Below are 13,466 nucleotides of genomic sequence, written 5' to 3' on the forward strand. Positions count from 1 at the left end.
AAGATTTCTAAGAGAAAATAAAAATACATGGAGATAAATGAAAATGAAAGCACAATGATCCAAAATCTTTGGGATGAAGCAAAAGCCGTTCTAAGAGGGGAGTTTGTAGCAATAAAGGAAGAAGCAAGAAAAATCTCAAACAACACACCCTTGCCCCTAGAGGATCTAGGGGGAAACAAGCAAACAAACAAACAAACAAAAACTCAAAGCCAGTAGAAGGAAGGAAATAATAAGGATTAGAGCAGAAATAAAGACTAAAAATATAATAGAAAAGATTAAAGAAATCAGGAGCTGGTTGTTTGAAAAGATCAACAGAATTGATAACCTTTAGTCAGACTCATCAAGAAGAAAAAGAAGACTCAAATAAATGAGAAATGAAGGAGGAGAAATAAACTGGCACTTCAGCAAACAAAAGATTATAAGATAATTTATGAAGACTTATATGCCAACAAATTGGACAACCCAGAAGAAATGGTTAAATTCCTAGAAACATATAATGTACCCAAGCTAATACAGGAAGAAATAGATTGATTACTAGCAATGAAATTAAATCAGTAATCAAAAACTCCCAACAAACAAAAGTCTAGGACCAGATGGCTTCACAGGTGAATTCTACCAAACATGTAGAGTTAATACTTATTCTCTTCAAATTATTTCAAAAATAGAAGAGGAAGTAAAACTTCTAAATTCATGCTATGAAGCCAGCATTACCCTGATACCAAAACCAAATAAAGACAGTACAAAAAAAAGCAAACAACAGACCAGTATCTCTGATGAACACAGGTGCAAAAATCCTGAACAAAATCTTAGCAAACAAAATTCAACAATACATTAAAAAGAAATCATTTACCATGATCAAGTGGGATATATTCCAGGTTGCAAGAGTGGTTCCAATGGGTCATATTCACAAATCAATTAATGTAATATCTTATATTACCAAGAGAAAGCTAAAAACCATATGATTATCTCAGTAGATGAAGAAAAGGGATTTGACAAAGTGCAACATCCATTCATGATAAAAACTGGCAACAAAGTAGGCCTAGAGGGAACATACCTCAACATAATAAAGACAGTATATGAAAAACCCATACCTAACCTCATACTCAGTGATGATAAACTGAGCGCTTTTCCTCTAAGATCAGGAACAAGACAAGAATGTCCACTCTTCCATTCTCACCACTTCTATTCAACTTAGAACTGGAAGTCTTAGCCACAGCAATCAGACAAGGAAAAGAAATAAAAGTCATCTAAATTGGTAAGGAAGAAGTAAAGCTGTCCCTATTTGTAGATGATATGGTATACTATATGTAGAGAACGTTAAAGGCTCCACTGAAAACTTACTAGATCTGATAAATGAATTCAGTCAGGTCACAGGGTATAAGATTAATATACAGAAATCTGTTATATTTGTATATACAAATACTGAAGTAGCAGAAAGAGAAATTAAGAAAAACAATCCCACTTAAAATGGCACTAAAAATAATAAAGTACCTAGCAATAAACTTAACCAAAGAGGTGAAAGACCTGTACTCTGAAAACCATAATACATTGATGAAGGAAATTGAAGATGACATAAATATAAAGATATTTTATGTTCATCGATTTGAAGAACAAAAATTGTTAAAAATGTCCATACTACCCAAAGCAGTCTAGAGATTTAATGTAATTCCTTTCTAAATAACATTTTTCATAGAACCAGAACAAATAATCTTAAAATTTGTATGGAACCACAAAAGACAAATAGTCTTGTTTGACAAATAGTCAAAACAATCTTGAAAAAGAACAAAGCTGGAGATATCACAGTCCCAGATTTCAAGATATACTACAAAAGTGTAGTAATAAAAAACAGTGTGGTATTGGCACAAAAACAAACACATAGATCAATGGCACAGAATAGAGAGCCCAGAAGAAAACTCACACTTAATATGGTCAGTTAATCTACAACAGAAGAGGCAAGAATATACAATGGGGAGAAGACAGTCTCTTCAACAGATGGTGCTGGGAAAACAGCTACATGCAAAAGAATGAAAGTGGCCCACTTTCTTAAACCATACACAAAATTAAATTCAAAATGGATTAAAGATCTAAATGTGAGACTCAAAACCATAAAACTCCTAAAAGAAAACATAGTGATTTCTTTGAAATCAATTATAGACAGTTTTGTAGATGTTTCCTAGGGCAAGGGAAACAAAAGTAAAAATAAACTATTGAGACTGTGTCAAAATATAAAGCTTTTGCACAGCAAAGGAAACCATCAACAAAATGACAAGGTAACCTACTGAATGGGAGAAGATATTTGCAAATGATATGTCCAGTGAGGGGTTCATATTCAAAATACATAAAGAACTTACACAAATCAATACTTAAAACAACAATCAATCTGATTTAAAAATGGGCAGAGGTCCTGAATAGACATTTTTCCAAGGAAGACTTAGAGATGGCCAACAGACACATGGAAAGATACTCAACATCCCTGATTATCAGGGTAATACAAATCAAAACCACATGAGAGATAACCTGTCAGAATGGCTAGAATCAAAAAGATCAGAAAAAAGTGATAATGAGTATATGGAGAAAAAGGAACCCTTGTGCACTGTTGGTGGGAATGCAAATTGGTACAGGCACTGTGGAAAACAGTGTAGAGGCTGCTCAGAAAATTAAAAATAGAACTACCCTGTGATCCAAGAATAATACTACTGGGTATGTACCCAAAGAAAGCAAAATCACTAATTTACAAAACTATATGTACCCCTGTGTTTATTACAGCATTAATAGCCAAGATAAGGAAGCAACCCAGGTGTCCACCGACTAATGAATGGATAAAGAAGATACATGGCACAGCACAGAACCTGCTTGGGATTCTCTCTCCACCCCCCACTCTGCCCCTCCAACACTCATGCATGCTCTCTCTCCAAGTAAATATTTTTGAAAGAGGATTCTTTAAATTTGATAATGCTTAAAATAAAATTAAATATCTAACATGTTTCATGTACAGAAATTTATGAATCTGTTTCATGATATATTCAAAGTGCTGAATGGGAAAAATCTTCAGCCAAGAATACTCTGTCCAAGAAGGCTGTCATTCAGAATAGAAGGAGAGATAGGTTCCCAGACAAACACAAACTAAAGGTGTTTGTAACCACTAAACCAGCACTGCAAGAAATATTAAAGGGGACTCTTTAAGTGCAAAAAAGAGACCAAAAATGACAAGATGAGAAAGGATCAGAGAACTCCAGAAACCACAACAAAACAAGTAATGAAAACAAAGATTCGAAATTTTGGGAGGAATTCTTAGTAATCAAGGTCATGGGGGCTGCATAAATCTTGATTCTTCCAACATAATTTCCAAAAAAATCAATACAGAAAAAGCGTAAAAAACAATTCGAATTATACAAAACCTATATATAGCCTTGGCACAACTAGAAAGCAAAGAATGTCCAAATTCATTTTAACTTGAAGTTGGAAAATATTACCAAGTAACAATATGCTGTTTTCTTCAAGTTCTGCAAGTCTTTGATGGAAGCAAGCATACTTTAGAAAAAACTATGTGGAAAAGAGAAGAGACTTTATGACTGTCTAAAGTTGATTTGAAATCATTACCAAAAAAGGGAAGTCTACCCTAAGTACAAAATTCTGAAAAATACTACTTGTAGATAAAACAGACCGGAGGTAAAGGGTTTAAAATTTATTCCATTCAAGGAAGTGGTCTTGGAAAGGTAACTGAGGGAGAAGAAGGTATAAAACAAGGCAGAGGTAATCTTTGAAAAATGCTTGTTAGATGGAAAAGAAGGGAAGTAGGAATCCGTCAAATAAAAGATGATACAGAAAGTATATATTGAATAATAGAAAACTCCTCTCCCTACTGCTGATACCCCTCAAAAGCCTTCCATTAAAGAGACCATACTGTACTCCATTAAAAGAAGAGGTGCTCTTGAGTGAAGGCTAATTAATCCACCCTCCCACTGCCAGTCCTTTCCATTGCAATTCCGTGATGCCAGCAGTTCTACCTATACAAACTGTTACAAAGAAGATGACAAAATGACAATTTACAGCTGTTCAGGTGATGAATTTGTTGCCCCCAAACAATGGAAAAGTGGAAGAAGCTTGTTATATGATAACTCCCAAGCTGAAGCAATTTTCTGTAAATAAGTATTTAGGAATGTGACATAAAAAAAATCATCATTCCTGGGGCTCCTGGGTGGCTCAGTCGGTTAAGCATCGGACTTCGGCTCAGGTCATGATCTTGTGGTCTGGTCTGTGAGTTCGAGCCCTGTGTGCTGACAGCTCAGAGCCTGGAGTCTGCTTCGGATTCTGTGTTTGCTTCTCTCTCTGCCCCTCCCCAACTCTCACACTGTCTCTCAAAAATGAATAAATGTTAAAAAAAATTCTTTTAATCACTCAAAATTTTCAAATAGGAAGAATAGAAATGGATTTTTTTAAGGCATAGATGAAACAAAGTGATTGAACTCCAGAAAGAAAAGGAAAGATAATATAGTGACCATAGAAGAATAGATTGTAATGAAACCTTAGTAAGATCACTGAAGGAAAGCAGGAAAACGACCAAACAATGGAAATAAGTATGTTCCAGGGGTTATAGAGAAGGTGATTGTAAAGGGGGATTGGTAAGAGAGGTCCAACTTAATATAATTGCAGTTCCTGAGGAAGAAAAAGAATACCATAGGAACCAGCATAGTGGATCTCTTGCTGGTAAAATCAAAGACCATTTAAACATCAAAAGAAATGAAGATACTAATTGATTATAACTCATAGAATAAAATAACCTATGAGTTGATACTGACGTGAATGAATGAATGCATAAATGGAGGAAAAGCAAACTGTCTTACAATAAAATGCAACTGGTAGTAAGTGTAGGTACAATGTATTATGAAATGAGAAAATCCCCATTTGACAACCAGCATAGTAATAATTTTTTTAGGCAAGAATCTTGAGTGGATGCGATCAGTTTATTAAAGTTTGATAAGTGAACAGGATATTTACATGGCAATTTTCATAAGATACTTATTACTTACAAGGGGGAAAATAGTAACTTTGCAAAGGAAAAAATGTGGCAGACACTGTTTTAACCAAGTTAACAATTCCAGTTAGGGGGCAAATGGATTTCATGTACATTTTCATGTGACATATTGTGGAGAGAATATCACTTCTAAGCTGTTAAAATGCAGTCTAAACAATCAAAAAGAAACATCAAAGTCAAATTGAGAGAAAGTGCCAAGGTCCTGAAAGACAGACTGAGGAAGTATTTCAGATTAAACAGGGTGCAGTTGAATACAACATCGAATCCTGAATTGGATCCCGGAGCTAGGGAAAAAACCAAAGTCTTTTTTCCCCTATAAAAGAAATTAGTGAGATAATTGTGAAACTTGAATAAAGTTTGTAAATTAGATAATAGTGCTATATCCTTGTTTTCTGATTTTGGTAATTGTGTTTGTCCTTGTTTTTAAGAAAGTATTTGAGGGCTGGGAATGCAAGCTGGTGCAGCCACTCTGGAAAACAGTATGGAGGTTCCTCAAAAAATTAAAAATAGAACTACCCTACGACCAGCAATTGCATTACTAGGTGTTTATCCAGGGGGTAAAGGTGTGCTATTGTGAAGGGACACATGCACCCCAATGTTTATAGCAGCACTATCAACAATAGCCAAAGTATGGAAAGAACCCAAATGTCCATCGATGGATGAATGGATAAAGAAGATGTGATGTATATATATAATGGTATTACTCGGCAATCAAAAAGAATGAAATCTTGCCATTTGCAACTCCGTGGATGGAACTGGAGGGTATTATGCTAAGTGAAATTCGTCAGAGAAAGACAAATACCATATGACTTCACTCATATGAGGACTTTAAGAGACAAAACAGATGAACATAAGGGAAAGGAAACAAAAATAATATAAAAACAGGGAGGGGGACAAAACAGAAGAGACTCATAAATATGGAGAACAAACTGAGGGTTGCTGGAGGGGTTGTTGGGAGGGAGGATGGGCTAAATGGGTAAGGGGCACTAAGGAATCTACTGAAATCATTGCTTCACTATATACTAATTTGGATGTAAATTAAAAAAAAATAAAATTAAGTATTATGTTGAAAAAATATATAAAACTTTAAAACTAAATCTAAAGCCACCATAGTCAAGACAATTTTCTATTGGCTAAAAGATAGATATATCAACCAATTGAACAAAATAGAGAGTTGGGAAATAGACCTACACAGATTTTGGCATTTAGGTTATGGCAAAAGTGTCAAGATAATTCAATGGGGAAAAAGGAATGTGTTCTCAATAAATGTTTCGTCAATTGAAAAAAAATTATTTAGGGGCAAAGGGACCTTATATATAACCTCTGTCTTATTTCAAAGAATTCAGGAAAAAAATTGTGTACAGGTATTTATTTAGGGAAGGAAAACATGGTAAAATGTTAACAGTTGGGGAGTTTGGTTGAAGATATATGGAAAATTTTGTACTACTTATTGAAAATTTTCTGTAAGTTTGAAATTACTTAAAAACAATAAGTTAAACGGATGATAGAGTTTATAAGAATATAAAGTTAATTTTATATTCTCATATAAGTTGTTAGCAATAAACCAGAGTGTTTAAAAAATCGACTAAGTGCTATAGATAAGATGAAAGAAGATTTTATTCATAAAACTTGAAAGTGAAATATTGATACTATAGTTTTCAACGTTATGTCTTTGGTGTCACTGAAGTAGAAGTGTGTTCTTATGCACATTTTTCTGTTGCTGAAAAAGCTCTTTTTTGGCTTGGAGTAAGTTGGAGGAATAGAGAAGAGATTATTATAAATTGTCCTCCACCAACTCCTTTCTTCATCTTGAGCTCTTTGATAACTTAGAAGAAATGTTTTTGAGTAAGTATTTTTGGAAAGGAAAACAGGACTGGCATCCTTTACTTACTGATAGTGAACTATGGAGTTTTCTTCCATCATGCTTAATGGATATTCTGAAGCAGCATTACTTGTCTCAGTCTTACTGCTGATTTGTTCATAGCTCACTTAATTTGAAAGTCTTTGACTAGAGTAAGGATTATTCTTGGAATAAATGCTTTTGCTTTGCTGATCGTCATTTTCTTCCTCTTCTTCAGTACTGGAAGTATGGAAAAAATTTTTTTCAGTGTTTTTTTTTTTTAATTTATTTATTTTTGAGAGCATGCAAGCAGGAGAGGGGCAGAGAAAGAGGGACAGAGGATCTGAAGCGGGCTCAGTGCTGACAGCAGTGAGTCTGGTGTGGGGCTTGAACTCACGAACCGTGAGATCAAGACTTGAGTCGAAACCAGACGCTTAACTGACTGACCCGCCCAGGTGCCCCTGGAAAAACATTTCTGAGTAAACTTTGGTAAATTCAGAGTTTTAATGCAGCAAGTACATCTAGGTACATTTCAAGACATAAATGATTTAAAGTTCAGTATTTTAAAATAGTGAACTTTAATAATGGTATTCTTACATTCATTATATTCCTATAGTGATGTAATACAATGCCAGGATTCTGAGACACAGTATTGCAATCAGTAATAAAAATTTAAAACTTTTTAATGACAGATAGTATGTAAACAAAGTTAATATGTAAATGAGAAATTTGGGAAAGTATTTGTAAAACCTAGTTAATATATCTGTACAAGGAGCTTTTACTTAGATAAGTAAAAAGCACATCACAATACAAAAATGATCAAAAGATAAGCAGTTTAGAGAAAGCAAATCTCAAATAACAACAAATACAAGAAAAAGATGTCTAATCACTACTAATTAGGAAAATGCATGTTAAAGAAATGAGATTTTTATTTTATATCTTTCATACTAGCAAAACAATTGTAACATTTATATGAAACAATTGTGAAGTTATTTAAAAGAATACCTTAGTATACCATTTGACTTAGAGGCATATCTACAAGATGTGGTTGAATGAGCGAAATAGTATTGGTAGAGTCCCAGTTTTATAAAATGGCTGACAAAAATCCCTTCTGTGTGTATACATGTACATGTGAATATGGTTATGCAATCTTGTACAAAAATGTAGAATGAAAAACACTAAATCAGAAACACTGGTTAAGGGGATGATGTTGGTGCAAGAGAAAGTAGGGAGGCAAGCATAAAATGTTACATTCCATATATATGCATTTATATAAAGTTAATATATGTGTTTGTGCATTCACATTATAAGGAGTTTTTTAAAGATTAAATAATGATATTTATTTTCAAAAGGTTAGGAAAGGAACCATTAGGAACATGCAGTGTGAAGTATGTTCCACAGATAGGGAAAATAACAAAATTCCTAAGGAGGAAAGTAGCTGGTAGTTAAGGAAGACACATGTGTGCACATATGTACATAAACACACCAGTGAATTTTTTTTTTAGTTTTTTATTACATTTATTTATTTTTGAGAGACAGAGTGAGACAAAGAGTGGGGGAGGGGCAGAGAGAGAGGGAGACACAGAACCCAAAGCAGGCTCCAGGCTCTGAGCTGTCAGCACAGAGCCCAACACAGGACTCGAACCCACAAACTGCGAGATCATGACCTGAGCCAAAGTCGGACGCCTAACCAACTGAGCCACCCAGGCTCCCCACACATCAGTGAAGTTTAATGGATGTAAAGGAGAGTGAAGGGAAATAACTTTAGATAGAGAGTTTGAGGCCAGATAATTTATTTTGTTTACTTAATGAGTTTGGATATTACTTTTAATGCAGTGAAAAGCTCTGAACTTTTACTTATATAATTTGATTTATGTTTCAAAAACATCACTTGGGCAGGTATGTGGCACATATATTGTAAGGTATAATAGATGAAGCAGAAAATTCAATGTAATGATTATATCAGTAATATACATGAGAGGTGATATAACTTGGCCCAGGCTGATAGTGGTGTGAATAGAAGTGAATAGATTTGAGATACGTTTTAGAGGTAGAGTCGCCACAATTTGCTGATGGATTGGATAGGGCAGATTATGGGAATAAGAAGGACCAAGGATAACTCTTACATGTTTTTTTGGTTTTGTGTGAATGGGAGGTGGTGCCAAGTGCTGAAATGGAGAAGAATATGGAAAGAGCATATTTGTTTTTAAAATCATGGAACTGGATGCAATCACCTGGCAAGGACTGTGAGGGTAAAGAGGAGAAAGGAGCCCAAATCTAAAGCTTAAAGGTACTTCAGTAAGTAGAGGTGAGGCACTTCCTTCTGCTCATTGAAGGAAGAGGATATAGCTGTAAAAGCTGACAGGAAGCACTGAATTAGGAGGAAAATCAGGACAGTGTTGTGTCATAAAACACCTGGAGAAGAAAGTGTGAATATGGTCAACTGTGTAAAGTGCTGCTGAGGTATATGGTAAGGTAAGAACGAAAAAAGTGACCATTGACTCTAATCACATTAATTAGGTTGCTGATGATGACATGGACAAGTCTTAGTGGAATTTGGGGAATGGAAGTCTGATTGCAGTAGTTGAGGAAAGAATAGGTAAGCGGTTGGAGATGACAACTACAGACATTTCTTTCAAACATGTTTACTGTGAAGTAGATCAAAGAGGAGGGGCAACTGGAGGGGCAGTATGGAGTCCAGGGAGATGCTAGAACATGCTTCTGTGCTTCTGGTCTTTGATCTAGTGGAGAGGAAGGACAGCTTGATGGGAGAGAATGATACTTCTGGAAAGGAATAGGAACAGAAAAGTCAGCAATAACAGCAGAGGGGTGAATGTGGAAAGCTACAGGTGAAGTGTTTAAACTGATAGATATGATGATGGGAAGTGGTTTGAGGCAAAGTTATGAGCAGAGAGTGGACTTGAGACAGAGAAGGTGGGAAATAGTTGACTTGGAGAATGGGCTAATGAGAAACAAACCAAGTTATGATGGTTAGGCAGTGTTGAGTGTTAGCTGAGATTTATGGTCATCAGTTCAGAAACACCAGAGGGGCGTGTGTGTGTGTGTGTGTGTGTGTGTGTGTGCATGCCTGTGTGTTCCCAGGAGTTGTCAGCTACTTGGATAAAGATACAGGGATAATTGGTGTATGTATTGGGGGTCAGTTCCTGGTTGGGGCTGTGCCAGGCAAGTATGTTCATGAGAGAAGGGTAAAGTATGTGTGTTTGTAAGGGAGTGAAAATAGTGATGGACCATGAAATCTAGAGAGGAAAGAAAGGACATGAGAATAGACAGTAACAAAGTGGTGAGGTAAAAATGGATTGGAGGACTGGATATAGGTTAAAGAATTTCTGGAGAAGTAATACAAAATAGAAGAGCTAGATAGGAGGCAAAATGGAATACATGAAGTTGAGATTTTGGAGGTGATTTTTGGTGAAAGGTATAACAGTAGGAGTGAGTTCTTGACATGTGGAAGTGGATCATTTGGAGTTGGGAGATGTTTTTGCAGTGATATTTTACACAGATACTGAAATCACCAGAGATAAGAGTAGGGCTAGAAAGAAAAGTATCAGGTGATAGTTATCAGTGCATGAGGGGGTCATTTGGTGCCCATCACAAGGAGAATTATTTGGTGGTATAAATTTCATGGTGTGAACTTGAAAACATCTGAAGTTTTTGAAGGAGAAGGAAGGAAAAATAATTTGTAAGACAGAGTAGGGAGCAGAAAGGATATACCTTTCAGGCTCTTGAAAATAGTAGATATAACATTTAAAACAAACAAAAATTGGTCTGTGTTTGAGAGGACTTAAGGTGACAGGGTTAGAAACTGGAAAAAATATTCAAAGAAGAATTTGAGGACTTTGGGGAATTTGTTCATCCCTAGGCTGTGAATTTTAAACTGGATAAGGGGTCAGTGATCAGCTGTGTCCTTCTCCGGTTCTTTGCCTTCTGCAGCAGACTGGCAGCGAAGGATAAAGGGAAACCTCCTCAGGAAACTGCTCTGTCGGGAGATAGAAGTTAAATGTAGGACTGTAGTCTTGTGGTACATGGGGGAGTAGAGGCTCATGTGGAGTGTGAAGCTAGGAACCTTTTTCATCTTTGGAATCTGACTCAGTATTAAAAGAGGGCTCATCTTTAGGTAGCCTGTATTCAGGTACTGCTAATGCTTTTCCTAAAAATATGCCTTTTTTTTTCTTGGTCTAGGTCACTTTTACAAAGAGAAAGTTTGGATTAATGAAGAAAGCCTATGAACTTAGTGTGCTCTGTGACTGTGAAATAGCACTCATCATTTTCAACAGCTCTAACAAACTGTTTCAGTATGCCAGCACTGATATGGACAAAGTTCTTCTCAAGTATACAGAATATAATGAACCTCATGAAAGCAGAACCAACTCGGATATTGTTGAGGTAACACATATCTCTAGTATGCCTGAATTGCAGTTATAATTGAATCTTCCATTTAATAACTTTAACTGTCAGATTGCTTTTCACATCCAAATTATAAATCAGTTTATATATGTAACTTACTTTTTTCTCTGAATCATTTCTTGGAATGATCTAATTATTGCTATAATAATATATACATAGATTTTTTTTCCCTCTGAATCATTTCTTAGAAGGATCTAATTATTGCTATGTAATGACCCACTTATGCTATAAACATCCTATTTATTGAGACAAAATAAGCTAGGCTGTTGTACTGTATACAGCAGTATAATCTAACATTTTATCTATGATTACTTATTTTGTATGAGTTTTAAAGTTAATATTATGAACTGTATCACTTGGAATAGTATGAAGTTACAGTTTTAATATGTCTTAATCATTTCATTATGTCAGTGACTACCCACAACTTGAAACACTAATGAAGTGGAAGAAAATGACGTAAATATTTGTGTTTTGTCAGTAGTGCTTTAGTTGTGGGGGGAAGATATCTTCTTTTTTTTTTTTTTTTTTTTTTTTTTTTTTTTACCTTTTCTGCTGTCCTTCAGTATCTCTTATAATTCTGCTGACTTAAAATGAAAACAAACAAAAAAAATTCGGGGATTATTTCCATCTTATTCAGAAATAGTGTTTTAAAGCAAGCCCTTCAAAAAGAATCAGTATACTTTCCCCTTTTATTCTTTTCTACTGCAAAATCTTTTTATAAAAGTTAACTTACCATATATATTTCTAATGGCACTCTAAATTAGCTTTGTACTTTTGTCATTTTTGTTACATTTAGAGATTTTGTTTCATTTTTATTCAAAAGGGAGTCTTTCCCCCCCACTAAAAAAGATGCATACTTTGGCTTACTTTTGTAATATTAGAAAACTGTCCCAGTTAATTAGGGATTTCCTTGGTGAAAATACTGAAACCATGTGAAATGATGCAGAACTAACTATAAATGAAGAACTAACTATAAAAGAAGAAATGAAGTCCTAATCTAGATTTTGAGTTAAGATAAAGATACCTTGTTTTGTAGGAATGTAATTTATTTGCCTCCACAGATTAAATGCATTCTAAATTTCCCTATACGGTATTTCTCTACTACAACTATTCCTTTTAATTGATTTAGTTTGTTACTGAAAAAAAAAAATTCTGCTACTTACAATTTTTTTTAAAAAAAGCACTTCTGTTACTTTTTAGCAATTAATTAATTGCAATGAGAAGTAAAAGCATCATGTAATTACAGCTACAACTCATCTCTGTGCTTGTTACCCAGTTTTATTTAAATGGTTCACTGCTGTGAACATCCCCTGAAATGTGTATGAAGCTTTTGATTTTGCCCTTGTTGATCATTTCAGTTAAACTACATGATAACCTCTTAGCCAAGCCCCTTAATGCAATTATGTTTATATCAATTGTAAGTTACTTTGTATTATTTAGCATTTGTGGTTTTAGCAATACAAGTCAGTAGACTGTCCCTGTTATATATCAATGCATTTTGAATTGTAATTTTATAAATTAGAGGATCCTTATTTGGGTAATCTTATCAGAAACTTCATAACTGGATTTCCTTGAAATGGAGATTATCCCTGGTGTGTTTGATTTAAAATCTTATTTTAAAAATCTCTATATCTTATCAAAAGCTCCACTGCCTAAGTCAAAGAAACAGAGTTGACTTTTATGATGCCAACAGATAGATACTCAAGCTAGTTTCATTGTAGAAGGCAGCCATCCCCTTGACCCTAACTACTCTGCTCTTTCATTGCAGCAGTTGTTGGTCTTGGCCCCTGGAAGTTGAGGGTGCTCCGCACAGCCTAAAGCTTACTTCTTTAGAGAATATGAAGAATATAGTCTGATTTAATCCTCACAGAACTTTCAGACTACCTCAGTCTTCACCTCTGTTGTGGTCAGCAAAGTGTAAGAGAGTAAATCCCAAACATTTTTTTAGCAGTCTCTATTACAATTTACTTCAGTATGAAGGAAAACTTTTGCAGGTCAATTATCAATTGGGATTTTGATGTTTTCTTTTTAATTGAATTTCTTAGGTATAAGTGAACATGAATATTACCAGTAGTTCTTTATGAAGTTTGGAATAATATAAATGCAATGGTTAGAAGACACATTGGCTTATTATAAGGTATTAATTTGTTGGTAGGATAAATTACA

General features: G+C 34.8%; 1 protein-coding gene across 7 annotated transcripts in view; it reads left to right on the forward strand.

The window, feature by feature from the left end:
- The window catches only part of MEF2A (myocyte enhancer factor 2A), a 162,193-nt gene that overhangs the window by 86,764 nt on the left and 61,963 nt on the right, over positions 1-13,466 (forward strand). For all 7 annotated transcript variants that reach the window (XM_053223622.1, XM_053223624.1, XM_027067947.2 and 4 more), the window contains one exon: positions 11,076-11,279. In XM_053223622.1, coding sequence (XP_053079597.1) covers positions 11,106-11,279 — 174 coding nt within the window. In that variant the 5' untranslated portion in view covers positions 11,076-11,105. The remainder of the gene's footprint in view (positions 1-11,075; positions 11,280-13,466) is intronic.

This window comes from Acinonyx jubatus, chromosome B3 (assembly GCF_027475565.1).
Source record: "Acinonyx jubatus isolate Ajub_Pintada_27869175 chromosome B3, VMU_Ajub_asm_v1.0, whole genome shotgun sequence".
Classification (NCBI taxonomy): domain Eukaryota; kingdom Metazoa; phylum Chordata; class Mammalia; order Carnivora; family Felidae; genus Acinonyx; species Acinonyx jubatus.